We start from the raw sequence: 12,655 nt of genomic DNA on the forward strand, positions 1-12,655 counted from the left end.
CACCATACCAGACTACACAACAAAAATCTTGTCCCATCTCAGCCAACAGACACTTTGAGTGTGATCTTGGCCAATCATCACGTTGTCATCATGACTTTATCTACTGTCTTCATGAGTTCATAGGTCATACGGGAGGTTGGTTAAGTAGTGTCAACCATCACACCAACATAAGATCTCATAGCGATGCTGCCCACGACCTGACTACGAGGCCATCTGTGCCCATTAACTTTTTGAGTTAATACCTGCCAATACCAACGTCATGCCAATAATATTCTAAGTCTTTATTAGCTATGCTAGCCTTGCTGCATAAACAGAAGATACCCAGAGGAAAAAGAAATTGGATGTGGGGAACAGCATTATGTAACTCTTGTGAATGACGGTACAAAGATAGGGAGTATGTTTTCCCATTGGTCGTTCAGGTCAGGTCAGGATCCTTGATCTCGACCTGCTTTTGGAATCGTGGTCATGGGGCATCTTGGACGCATTGTTGAAAACGTCACACTACAAGAGCATCTGTTGTTCTGATGTTTGATCTGATGTTGATCCTGATGTTTATATTTTGGCCCTACATTTGACAATAGGCAGCAATAGCCAACATCTGGCTGTATCATGTGGTCTGATCTGGCCTTTTCTTCTGGGAAATTGAATTTAAAACCTGTGACATCATCCCAGTTTAAGATCTACGGGCTAGGCGAACACTGGAAGCACTACTGTGAGTAACTGCTGGGATTTAAGTTTTGCAGTGAAGCCTGAGACTACAAAATGTCTTGCTATATGGGCCAGTCATATGGACCGGATTAAAGCAATCTTTGGGCCAAGTTCCCAAGTCTTACAATTACGACTTAACTTTTCACACTAAGCCTGCAACTCTTTTGGCTTTTCATCATTACTGAATATGCTTCAATCAAAGCGTTTGTCTTTTTTGTCCAACTGATGATTCAAAGCCCCCCAAAAATCAGTATAGCATTAAGGAAAACAGAGGTAAAATATTAACTGAAGATAAAAAGTATGTGAAAGTTTGACTTTAATTATGTGATAAACTAAAGTATACAATCAAGCTTTCTGGTTGGCTGACTATTCCAACATTGGTTGAAGGTCTTATCGACTGATAAATTAATGAAGAAAGAAATCAGCACGTAAACAAGAACTTGGTGGAAGTAGCATTGATTGAGACATCCAAATCTGAAAAAACAGCTTGAAACTTCCTCTAATTAAAACTTTTCTCGGGATTAGTCAAGCAACTTGTTGTAGTTCACAGCTTTTGCACAGCAGGATGTATGACAAACCTGAACCACAGCCTGTGTCAGTCATGTCATGTCTCTCTCACTAAACTCTCTGGCAACAGCGCGGGACTAAGAGGTTGCACCGCCGTTGTGTGTCGCTAATCCATATTTCAGCACAAACCCTCCAATTCATACACACAGACACACATGCAGCAAAGTCTAATGAGGGATTAGCTAATGAATTCTCTCAACAGATTAATTACATTTCACACACACACGCTTGTGTGCACGCCGGCTTCATCCCCAAACGACGGGAGAAATGAGCCAGTTACTTTCAAAGAGATGGATTTCTCAAATCTACCACTAAATTGAAATCCGTGGAAACAGTTTGGCTCTGAGCAAAGCGGCGTTTGATTTGAAGAGAAGACATTAGGATGGATCTGAAGGACGGCGGTCTAAGGCATTACTTTTAACGAGAAAATAAATAAAAAAGGCCTTTGATTTGGCGCCATTTTACATGGCATGAGTAGAATGAGGAGGCATTTTCACATGAGACTAAATGAGACGCAAACATCTTTGTACCACTGTACTCCGCAGGGCTTAAAAGCATCGGCCTCCCTCATTCTCTTCAAGTAACAGAAATACTGATGACACACACAATCACAGCACACACACACACAAGAAATGACAGAGAAACACACACAAACACACTCCCTCCTGCCGTTTTCACAGTCTCTTGAGTGGAGGAGATGCCTACGGCCAAAAACCAATGGTTGCATTTCTTGTTTTTTTTCCTCCTCCTCCTCCTCTTCTCCTTTTTCTCACTTTCACTCCCTTTCTCTCGCCTTTCTCTGGGAAAACACATTTTAATTTCATCTTTCAAACGGGGCTGAAAAGTAATTATAATTAAACCAACTTGGTTCTAATGTTCAAAATACTAAAATAATTCAGATTTATAATTAAACCAGCTCAGATGTGGTGTTCGGTGGCAGCGGCAGCCTCTTAATTTGTCTGCAGACGCTAATGGAAAACAATTATTTCACTTCATTAAGATTAAAGACGGCGGGAATATGTGTCACAGCTCGATCAGAGAGGACAGATTTAGAAAGTTGTCAAATTAACAAAAGCTCACTTACTGTCTTGGTACATTCGACGAGACGTACACGCCTTCACATTTATTACGCTGACTTTGAAAGTGATAGGCCAAAAACAAAATAGCCTGATAAGAGGAGACAGATTTCCACTAAAATGTCTGAATTTATAGTTTGACTTTCTAAATGGGAAGATAAAGGCAGAAATGAGAGTTTTAGAGAAAAGACAAACTCAAAGTGACTTTGTTACAATATGACGGACATTTTTTAAATCCTTTGGATTTTTCTTGTCCTTGTCTATTTCAGGGTATGACTGCTGCAGATGCTGCAGCACAGCACACATCTCCCTCGTGATTTCCCTCATTATTAACTTCTGTTTTAATAATCACCACTTTGTCTCTGTGATTGGCTGCACTCATGATCCACTCATTAACCCTATCATCCTCAGTGGTTAGACATCATAACACTGGGATGAAAATGACTGTTTTTCAATCTTTTTACCGCAAATGCATGGTCTTGTTTTATGCGCACTCAATGAAAAGCTGCCTCCATAAATTAGGAATCATGGTGAGCACAGAAAAGGGCATTGCAATTGACTCGTTTCTCCAGAGAAATAATCATTTCACTGCAATTAAAGACGCTTCGCTTGGATCTGATTCAGTGAAATGACTTCTGCTTATTTCGAATACATGTTTTTTCTTCTGTAAGCCCACTCCTCCTCATTAATAATAACCCACCTCCCACCCCGTGCAAAGAGGCCTCTGGTCACTAGTATTTACTTGCAAATTAACAGCACTCGGATTCCCAAAGAGGCCTCAAAGAAATTCCACACATTTGTTACCCCAGAGGGCCAAATGGCCACACAGGAGAGGGGGTGGGGGGGGGGGTAGTTATGGAGTGTAAGGATGGGGCAATAAAAGGTGCACGGATGAAGTCGTAATTAATGTATAGTTAATGCACATCATTAACAACGCAATGTGAATTCTGAGGCAGAAAACGACTCTTAACTGTGATTTTGGTCTTGTTCTGCGCTTAAAAAGCGCTCTATGAGTCATTTGTTGGAGCCTTATTTGGTTTTATTTTAACTTCAGAGGTCAGCTGTCTAGCAGCTGTAGAAGTGTCTCTGTCTACGGAGTTCAGACACGAACAACTGCTGAATGCGGAAATAAGACGGGGACGCAGGTAAAGAGAGTTCGCCTGCGCGGAGCTTGGGAGAAGACTTTGGTTTCTCTGAGTCCGATCTGTCCATGGATCTGTCCTGCACATACAACAAACTAATGCTGCTCACTCTGATAGTTTATCTAGCGGACTTGTGCATGCTATGAGATGCACTGTTGCAGCGTTTGGGATTCGCGTTTCTGCAGACTTGCACGGACGACACGGGAGCAAATCAGGCACTCTTTACAATGCAGTTCATGGTTTTAGGCGAGATCGAAGGACATCCTAAAGTGCATGAGACAGATTTTGCATGCATTTACAGACAAACAGAGCGCGTTTAATGCAACAATCATCATGCATACGGTTGCACGGACTTTAACTGTCTTCGAGTTTAAGTTTCATCCCCATCCGTCTTGCAGATAGCCCATAAAATCACGTCTACCATCATTAATCCTTGCAAATTCACAGGAAAGGGGTTATAGATAGAAAAAGCAAACGATCCCCTCCTCTTTTTAATCTTTTTGGAGTTAAATCACTGTGCAAGAACACCGTTCACTCAGCAGACTATCGGCGTGCAGACTGTATTCCCATCCATTAGGTTTTACAGCATGCTGCGCGAATAAAGTTGGAGCAGACGAGTTTGCAAAGACCAAAAAGCAATGTAAAAAGACCCTCAACCACCTTAAAACATCCAAGAGTCGACAATGACACCGCACAATAGAATTCATCCCCCAAAGGGATGAGGGAGAAATTACTGTGTAAAGCTGTAAATGCAGAGATCACGTGAACTAAACGCCATAAAGTGTTAGATTACAGTTATAACTGGACATAATACTAGTCATCAGCGTGATTATGTGTGAATATTACAGTTATTAGTGGGTGATCCCTGTGTACAGCGCAACTTTTTCTCCATTCATGCGCTGTCCGTCAGGCTGTACAGAGAACGATGTTTCCCCACACGATCATACAAGCCCTTTCATTTCACTCAAACTCTTGTTTGAAAAGGTGATACAAAGCAAACGCGCAAATGTCAGCTACTATAGCTCCTTTGCTAATTGCTGCAAGTTGATGAAGAATATGTGTGTCTTTTGGTCCGCATTCAAGACCGTTTTACAGAAAATCTACAGCTCGGAGTCCCGAGCCCGGATAATTAATTCCACATTGTTTAAAACCTGGAAATTTGAGTGAGCAATTCAAGCATTAGGTCAGTAGGCTGTTACTCATTTGTGCAAGTATGTGCAGCCTACTTGGCAAACAGGCGAAGTTCAAACAAGAGCCGAGAGTCTCACGCAGGCTCCGACAGCCCAGACCTCGGCTCGTATGCAGCCGTAGAAACATTTCATATTTCATCAGTGACAAAAAGAGTCAATTTAGCCAGAGTTCATGTCTGAAAACAGAACCAAAGCGCCAGGACAGATACGACGGTACATTTTCAACACGGTAGCTAACTTTTCCGTAACACCTAAACACACCTGTCAGGAATTCATTCGCTAACACGGATGGGAAAGCCGTCCAAACTTTCAATTCATCGCACAGAAACCCCCATAAACTCTCTGTTTAATTCAGTTTCCGTCCTTACCTGTCGGTATCTGACCGGAGACGTTTCCAACGGTCGAGAGGAGAAACAGGAGTCCTGGGAAAACAGAGAAAAGTGTATCCATGTTTTAAAACGTGGCCGTTGGTTGAGTCCGTAACAGTTTTTCTCCTCCCGCAAAAGTTTTTCCCTGCGCCTTCCTCCTCCGTCTTCTGTGTTTTGTCTTCTTTTTGAACGTTATTATTCCTCCTGTTGCGGTGAATTCAGCCGCCCCATTCTCTCCTTTCTCCGGTTACTCTCTTTTCGCTTCCTACGGGCTCTCGCGGACACTACACTTTGTTTCACGCAGAGAGTGAGGGAGCGCGAGCGAGAGACTGGGAGCGAGGCGGGGAGGGAGGGGAGGGAGCGCGAGCGAAGCGGAGAGAGTGTGTGACGTCACGAGGCTGGAGTTGATTGAAAAAAAAAGAAAAAGTGACAAAACCAGCATTTCGTTTTGTGTTTTTACATTTCAGTTATGTTCATTGTTGTTTTTACATCATTGTTTCAAACGCCATTATTACTTAACTTTTAAAATCAGAGTGTTTTTAATCGACGTTAATTTATTTAAACGAGAGACAGCCACACATGCCTCTGTCATTTTAAATTTCCCTCTGTCTGTACCGACATTTAAACTGTATGTTTTTTTTATAACTTTGTAATAAATCTCTGAATTTAGAGTGTAAGTCAATCCTAAAAACACGTTTTTCATCTATAAAAACCTACAAAATAAGGTTTGCTTATGTTGGCTGTAGATTTCACTTCAAGTCAACAGCCTATGTCAAATGACATATACTAAATATAAATAAACAGTTATAGCCTATGTCTCCTGAGAGTTTTATTCTCATATTCTAATAAATCTTTTAAACTAAAAATAATTAAAATGTATTGTAATTTAAGAGTGAGAACATAAAAATGTTGTCGATATGAGTTAGATAATAATAATCTACAAATCTGAAGTATGTAATACAGCTGTGAAATGATAAAAATTGCCATTAATCTCAGAATTTCTATAGTAAATGCATGCAATTAAAACAGATAATGCACTAATTATGGTCCTTAATTGCATTGTAATCAATACGTTGATCCTATTATAAATGATAAATACTAAAAAACTTCAATACTGGCATGAGAAGTGGAGTCAGTCCTTAGAAAAGTGAAACACATTGAAGCATCTACAGCCTAACCAAATATTTTGCTAAGACCTCTGCAGCAAAAGATCCCTATCTGACTTATTCAGAGTGCGCCTAAGTGTTCACTTAGTATTGCTGTCTGGCCAAATGATGTATTGTTTGGTTTGACTTTCACCTCTCACATAACATTGTTTTTTCCCCCAGCAGGCAGCTGTTTACACTGACAGCCCTAAAACCTACTGCATGCTACCTGCTTAGCACCAAATGGCAGGCAGAAACAGTTAGCTAACTAGCCGGTGGTGACATGACCATCTAGCAGCTTCAGTTCCAGAGCCAAGTGTTTGAAAGAGTGTACATATTACAAAGATGTTTTCAAGACAGGAACAATATTGTAAAGTTACTAAAAAGAAAAGTACGTCACACTTTGTCCACCTCTGAGGTCCATGACATGTTAACAACATAAAAAGCCCTCTAAAATTGCACTTGCATGATGCTGAAAAGGCAGAGTTACTGTGTAACTCCAGGTAAAAATAGAAGTTTAAAACATCTAGCATGTATGTACCGAAATCATACTCATTTGAATTTCTTGAGGTTGGACTACCACACCCAGATGAGGAGATTTGGGATCAGTTTATTCCTGTATGTACACACTTAAATCAACCAGTTTCAATACTGGGCTTTGACCTGTGAATAGGGTGCCAGTTTAGTTCAGTTGGTAGAGCAGGCACCAAGGTTGCAGTCCTCGACAAACCACTTACAGGTCCAAATCCGGATCCTGGCGTTCTTTAGTGCATACCTTTCCCCACTTTCTCTCCCCTTATTTCCTATCTCTCTTCATCAAAATAAAGAAAAAAAAAAAAAAAACAACAAAAAAACTTTAAAATTGAAAAAGTTGAACAGCATTAGAGTGCATAAGAAGATAGAAAGACAACGGTGAGTGCCGGAGCAAGAGCAGCTTATGTCCTTTCAGCCAAATTACAAAGTTCTCCACATTTTTTGCTGTTCAGAATAAAACCAGTATACTGTTTGGTTCTTTGTTGATTGTTTGGTATGTCATGTAGTAGGCCATCCTAAAGAAGGTCTATAAATCAATTCTCCCCTGACTGCTCCCCCTGGCAGACTCACAGCTCGGTCATCCTCTACCCATCACTTTTTGGTCTTACTGGGGAGTGTTTGCAGTCAAACCGGCACTTGACAGTAACGGAAACACTAACAGTATGCTTCCTGTTTTCTTTAAATGTATGGTTATGACCTTACGAGGGAGAAAAGCGATTGAAATGTGGCACCAAACCTTGCCAGTCTGGTCTGTGTCATTATGTTCTGAGCAATGAAGCAGCCTTTTACATTACACAGTGAATGGGGTGAATTTTCAATTCTGTTTCGTCTCATGCAGTATCTGACAGTAGCAGATGCACACACACGCGGTATTAACATTGCATGCCTTAGCACTTGGTGTATTGCCTCGTTTCCACATGGTTATGGAGGTAAGCAAACAGGAAGTCCATTCATTCCTTTGGGAATTTTCGTAAAGTCTGATGTACCTGTGAAACTCCCTTCCGTAATATTTTCATCCAGAATATGCCTCAAGTACACTGAATAAATGTAACTTTTGTATTAGACTTTGGTAATATTGTATGTGAGTTTGCTAACGTGTCATATTTATCAGCTTTATATAATATGTAGTCATATTAACCACTTTGATATGAAACATATCAGGATTAATCATTCAATATAAAGCACTGCTTGATGGTGAAAACCCAGACAATAATTTCCTCTCCCAATGGCTACAGGTAGTTTATAAGCTTTAATCCATCCAAACAAATGTGCAGTTCTTTGCGTTTGAAACCATGAGGCATTGTCTGTATACCTAGATACACAGACATCAGTCACATACGTTGGAAACAAAGATATAAATCGCCCCAGTACACTATAGTGCCGATTATACACTGGATTTTACAATACATGGCTCTGGCCACTTTGCTGATTGTTTTATATTGCATTGAAGTACAACTGTCCAGTCTGGATTGATTTAGACCCTGTCCACGCGGAGACGAATTCAGGAGTATACGCAAAAGTTCTTTGTTGTTTCAGCGTTTCAACCACATGGAAACAGCGTTTTGGGAGGCCGTAAACACTACTTTTTGAAACAGGGTCCCTGAGTGAACAAATCCGTAAACCGTTTCGTCTCCATGTGGACAGCCATCTTTCTTAAAACAATTATGTCACACATAGCATAGCCCACTCAAGCCGCATGCGCGGATCAAGCCAAAACAATAATGGCGGATAACAGGGTTGTGTTCATGCTGCAGAAGCTACTGAGCTTATTATGGCTTTTACAGCAAAATGTGTTGCTCCTTTACCACCACTGAGAATAGCATACACCAGATGTTCTTAGATCCACTGAGGAGAACATCTGAAGGACAACCAGAAGAAAGTTTTGGGCAGTTTTACATCATCTTCCTCTCTCTTTTGGTGCATTTCCGTGGCAGCGTTACAGCACTGCCTACAGGCTTGGCATATATACTACAGCGTTTACAGTCATTACGTTTCGTGTTACGTGTACATTTCCTGAAATGACCCCGTGTTTACGGAAAACTTTTTCAAACTGAAATGGAAACATATAATTTTCATCTCCGTGTGGACAAGGCCTTAGGTGTAACCATGCCTGAAAAAAAAATCTATCTTTATTTAAGTAATGGAAGTGATGAAAGGCTGCACGTTGATGCAGGGGTTAGCGCTGTTGCCTCACAGCAAGAAGGTCCTTGGTTCGCTTCCAGGTCAGGTCAAGTTTGCATGTTCTGCCCGTGCACGCATGGGTTCTCTCCGGGTACTCTGGCTTCCTCCCACCACCAAAAAAATGCTCATTAGGTTAAATGATCACTCTAAATTGGCCGTATGTGTGAGTGTGAGTCTGCCTGGTTGTCTGTCTCTATATGTCAGCCCTGTGATTGACTGGCGACTAGTCCAGGGCGTGCTCTCACCCAATGACAGCTGGGATAGGCTCCAGCCCCCCCTGCGACCCCGAACGGGATAAGTGGTATAGAAAATGGATGGATGGAAGTGATGACAGCAGTTGAAGTTAAGCAGTTCTTAAGTGCACTTTAACATTTAGAATAATAGATGTGGGGCTAATAAGTTGTAGTTATCAGTCTGCGACTGCATTATGTAGATGTGCCAGTCCAACCTTGATTTCAATCAGTGTTCACATGCATGTTAAGAATCCACTTTGAATAAGATCGACAGAAATTTTATCCTTTGATAGCCTGTAAACTTGCTGACTGACCTCAATTCATATTAATAGACTTTTTCAGCATAAGTGAGACTCATCTACAACATTTCAAAAGTTGTTCTGACACAGAATCTTTCAGTACCTGGCTAAGCCCATGCCCCTTAAAATACTCTTTCACATTCTATGCAATTTCAAATTAAGTCTGTTAGTCATCACAGAACAGTGTTTTTGGATGATATAAATGTCCTTAATGTGCTCATTTACTGCACTGAAGACTAAACGGAGAGATAAAAGAGTTCTGAAGGACAAAAATCAACCTCTTTCAAAGACTCAAATAGGAGCAGAGTCAGGATGTGCAGCGTCATCAAGATGTACAGCCAGGAGGTACTTCCTTTTGATTTACAGGAGACCTTGTGGACAGTTGCTGGACTGTGAACTTCACTTTTTTTTTATTTGTTGCAAGAACCTTTCTGTCAGAAACTGAATTTAATCACTTTAGCATACGGTTCAAGGCTGACCTTTACATCCTTGGTTTTAGATCATAAAATGAATCACTGCATTTATTACATTTAACACATTATCTGTTAGCTTATGTGGATGCTGGTGCATCATCCTGGAGCTAACCTGTGCTTGTGTTTGTGTATGCTGCTGGTAGAACTCAAAACAAATCATTTGCCCACATTTCACCATCTGCCAGCGCCGATGACAGCCGTGCGTGTCAAACCGAAGCTAGATGACATCATGACAGGCCTGCCTAAAAGACAAAATATATGGTATGATTTGGTGCACAGCTGGACTAAAAATATGTGTGTGGATGGGGATGAACACATGAATATTTGTGTATTTTGTCTCGCTTGGTGCAATCTTTTCAGCATAAAAGATGTGAAAAATATCTTCTCCCTAGTCTCTGGTTAAGGAAGACAAGAATATTCACATGTGCAAACTTTTCTTCTTTTGTAGCTGAACTGGAGTGTTGGTAATCATAAGTGTTTCTTTCTGCTCTGACAGCAAATCTAACTATCTGGCTAGGATCTGTAGGTGTCCTGAAAATGAAACCCGTGTGCCTGTCATCATAAAGTCCCTCTGATGCTTCCTCTCTCCTTCAAAATGTGATTTTTCTTTTCTAACACAGCGTTTGTACCCTGCTATTATAGACAGCAGTGTGTTTTTTACTCTTGTGTTTGCTGAAGTTGCAGGTACCAGGTTGTTATTTGCAGCTATTTTCTGGCACACGCAGCTGTCATGCTACCATTTTTGTACGCATTGATGCAGGCAGCCACTTACATTTACAGGTTTGTTTACAGGGGGCTGGAATCATCTGAGCATACCTGTACTTAAAACTCAGAAAGGATTTTGCATGGGCACATCTTGCAAGAACAACTGTATTTACAGGTATGGATGTCTGTTTGCTTCTGTATGAAGTCATAGGAATCAAGGGGAACAATTCAAAGAGATATAGCTCATTGTCCAGAACATTTATAATTTAAGAAAAGATGGATTAAAACAGTTTATATGCTAAGGATTTGACGGTTGTCATCATAAAACTTTCAGTTTCAGCAGATCAGCTTTTGGAGAGTCGGTTGTCCATATCATAGTCCATGTGCAGGTCTCTATATGCTCCTTTCACATTGCCAGTATAAGGCAGGACTTTAAGACCTTGTTATGCCTGACTGTCTAAAATGTAAATAAACACAGAATGCATTGATTTGCAAATCTCAAAAACATATTTTATCCACAATACAACAGAAACAACATGTCAGATGTTGAAATTAAGACATTTTACCATTTCGTGGAAAAATATTAGCTCATTATGAATTTGATGGCAGGAACACATCTCAAAAAAAGTAAGGACATGGCGATCTCTACCATTGTGTAGTATCCCCTCTTCTGATGACAACAATCTGTGCCTGTCTGGGAAGGGAGGAGACCACTTTTTGGAGTTTTGGGAGAAGAATGTTGTCCCATTCTTGTCTGATGTAGGATTCTAGCTGGGTTAGGGTTAGCTATCATTTTTGGATGGCGTGAGGAATTGTATGTTCCTAAGCCCATGCAGTAACTTCAAATACAGAATCATGCCTGTTTTTTAATGCAGTAACACCTGAGGGCCAAAAGATAAAGAGCATCCAATACTGACTTTTCACCTTGTCGCAGATTTCTCCAGCTTCCCTGAATATTTTGACATTATATATTGTAGATGGTGAGATATTCAAAGTCTTCACAGTTTTAGGTTGAGAAACATTTTCTCAAAGTTTTCAACAACTTTTAAACGCAAGTTTCCAAAGATTGGTGAACCTCTGCCCATCTTCACTATTGAGAGACTCTTCATCTTAAAATTCTAATTTATATGCAGTCATGTTACTGACCTGTTGCCAGTTAATCCTGATTAGTTTCAAAATGGTCATCCAGCTGTTTTTCAGTACTACCACTTACTTTTCTAGCCTTGTGTTGCCCCAGCCCTACTTCTTTCGAAATTCAAAATGATATTCATCATCAAAACAGACGTCTCCGTTTCAATGTCTGATGTGTTGTTTATGTTCTATTTTGAAAAAAATTGTGTTTATGAGATTTGAACGCTCTTGCATTCTGTTCCTATTTATATTTTACACAGCATCCAAACTTTTTTTTTAAATAGGGTTGTTTGTGAATCTTATGGAGGCACACTGATAGGGGAAGTGATCCTGGTGCAGAGTTGGCTACTGAGCCATAACCGAGCCACAACAGTGTCAATAAACACCCTCACACTTGAACAAAACAAGAACATTCCCAAATTTACTGGAAAGAGCTTTAAATGTGAACACAATCAGCTGGATTTATCACCCAGACTTTACCTGGAATTTTCCCTGCTAGCACTTGTATTTTGCCCCTCCCTGCCTGACAGGCACACTGCGAGGAAACTTCCTGCTGGGATTACCAATTTGAGAGTTGAATGTGTGGTAAGGGCTAATGATTACACCAGAGCTGGCAGGTTGGAATGTCTCTCCTGGTGTTTGTGTGTATCTGAGTGTTTGTGAAGCTCTTCCTGCTAACATGTCATGCTTCTTCCTCAACGGCTTTAACGCAGTTTGAAATCCCATTGTAGGACAAGAATGTAACCCCACCAGAAGTACGAAGAGTGAAAGCCCAGTGCAGAGACTGTGGAGATGGGAACTTTGGCTCTTTGTAGTGATACAGATCATTTGGATCAGCTCAGCAATGATATCCAAACAGCTCCCCTATGCATGCATTTTACTCAAAATGTGCTTATTTTGTTA

General features: G+C 40.6%; 1 protein-coding gene across 15 annotated transcripts in view; it reads right to left on the reverse strand.

Annotated features, from left to right (window-relative positions):
- ptprk (protein tyrosine phosphatase receptor type K) overlaps nucleotides 1-5,371 on the reverse strand; it is a 168,134-nt gene extending 162,763 nt beyond the window's left edge. For all 15 annotated transcript variants that reach the window (XM_041804637.1, XM_041804628.1, XM_041804639.1 and 12 more), the window contains exon 1: nucleotides 5,052-5,371. In XM_041804637.1, coding sequence (XP_041660571.1) covers nucleotides 5,052-5,133 — 82 coding nt within the window. In that variant the 5' untranslated portion in view covers nucleotides 5,134-5,371. The remainder of the gene's footprint in view (nucleotides 1-5,051) is intronic.
- Nucleotides 5,372-12,655: the final 7,284 nt, after the last annotated feature.

The sequence above is a fragment of the Cheilinus undulatus genome, linkage group 14 (assembly GCF_018320785.1).
Source record: "Cheilinus undulatus linkage group 14, ASM1832078v1, whole genome shotgun sequence".
Lineage (NCBI taxonomy): Eukaryota > Metazoa > Chordata > Actinopteri > Labriformes > Labridae > Cheilinus > Cheilinus undulatus.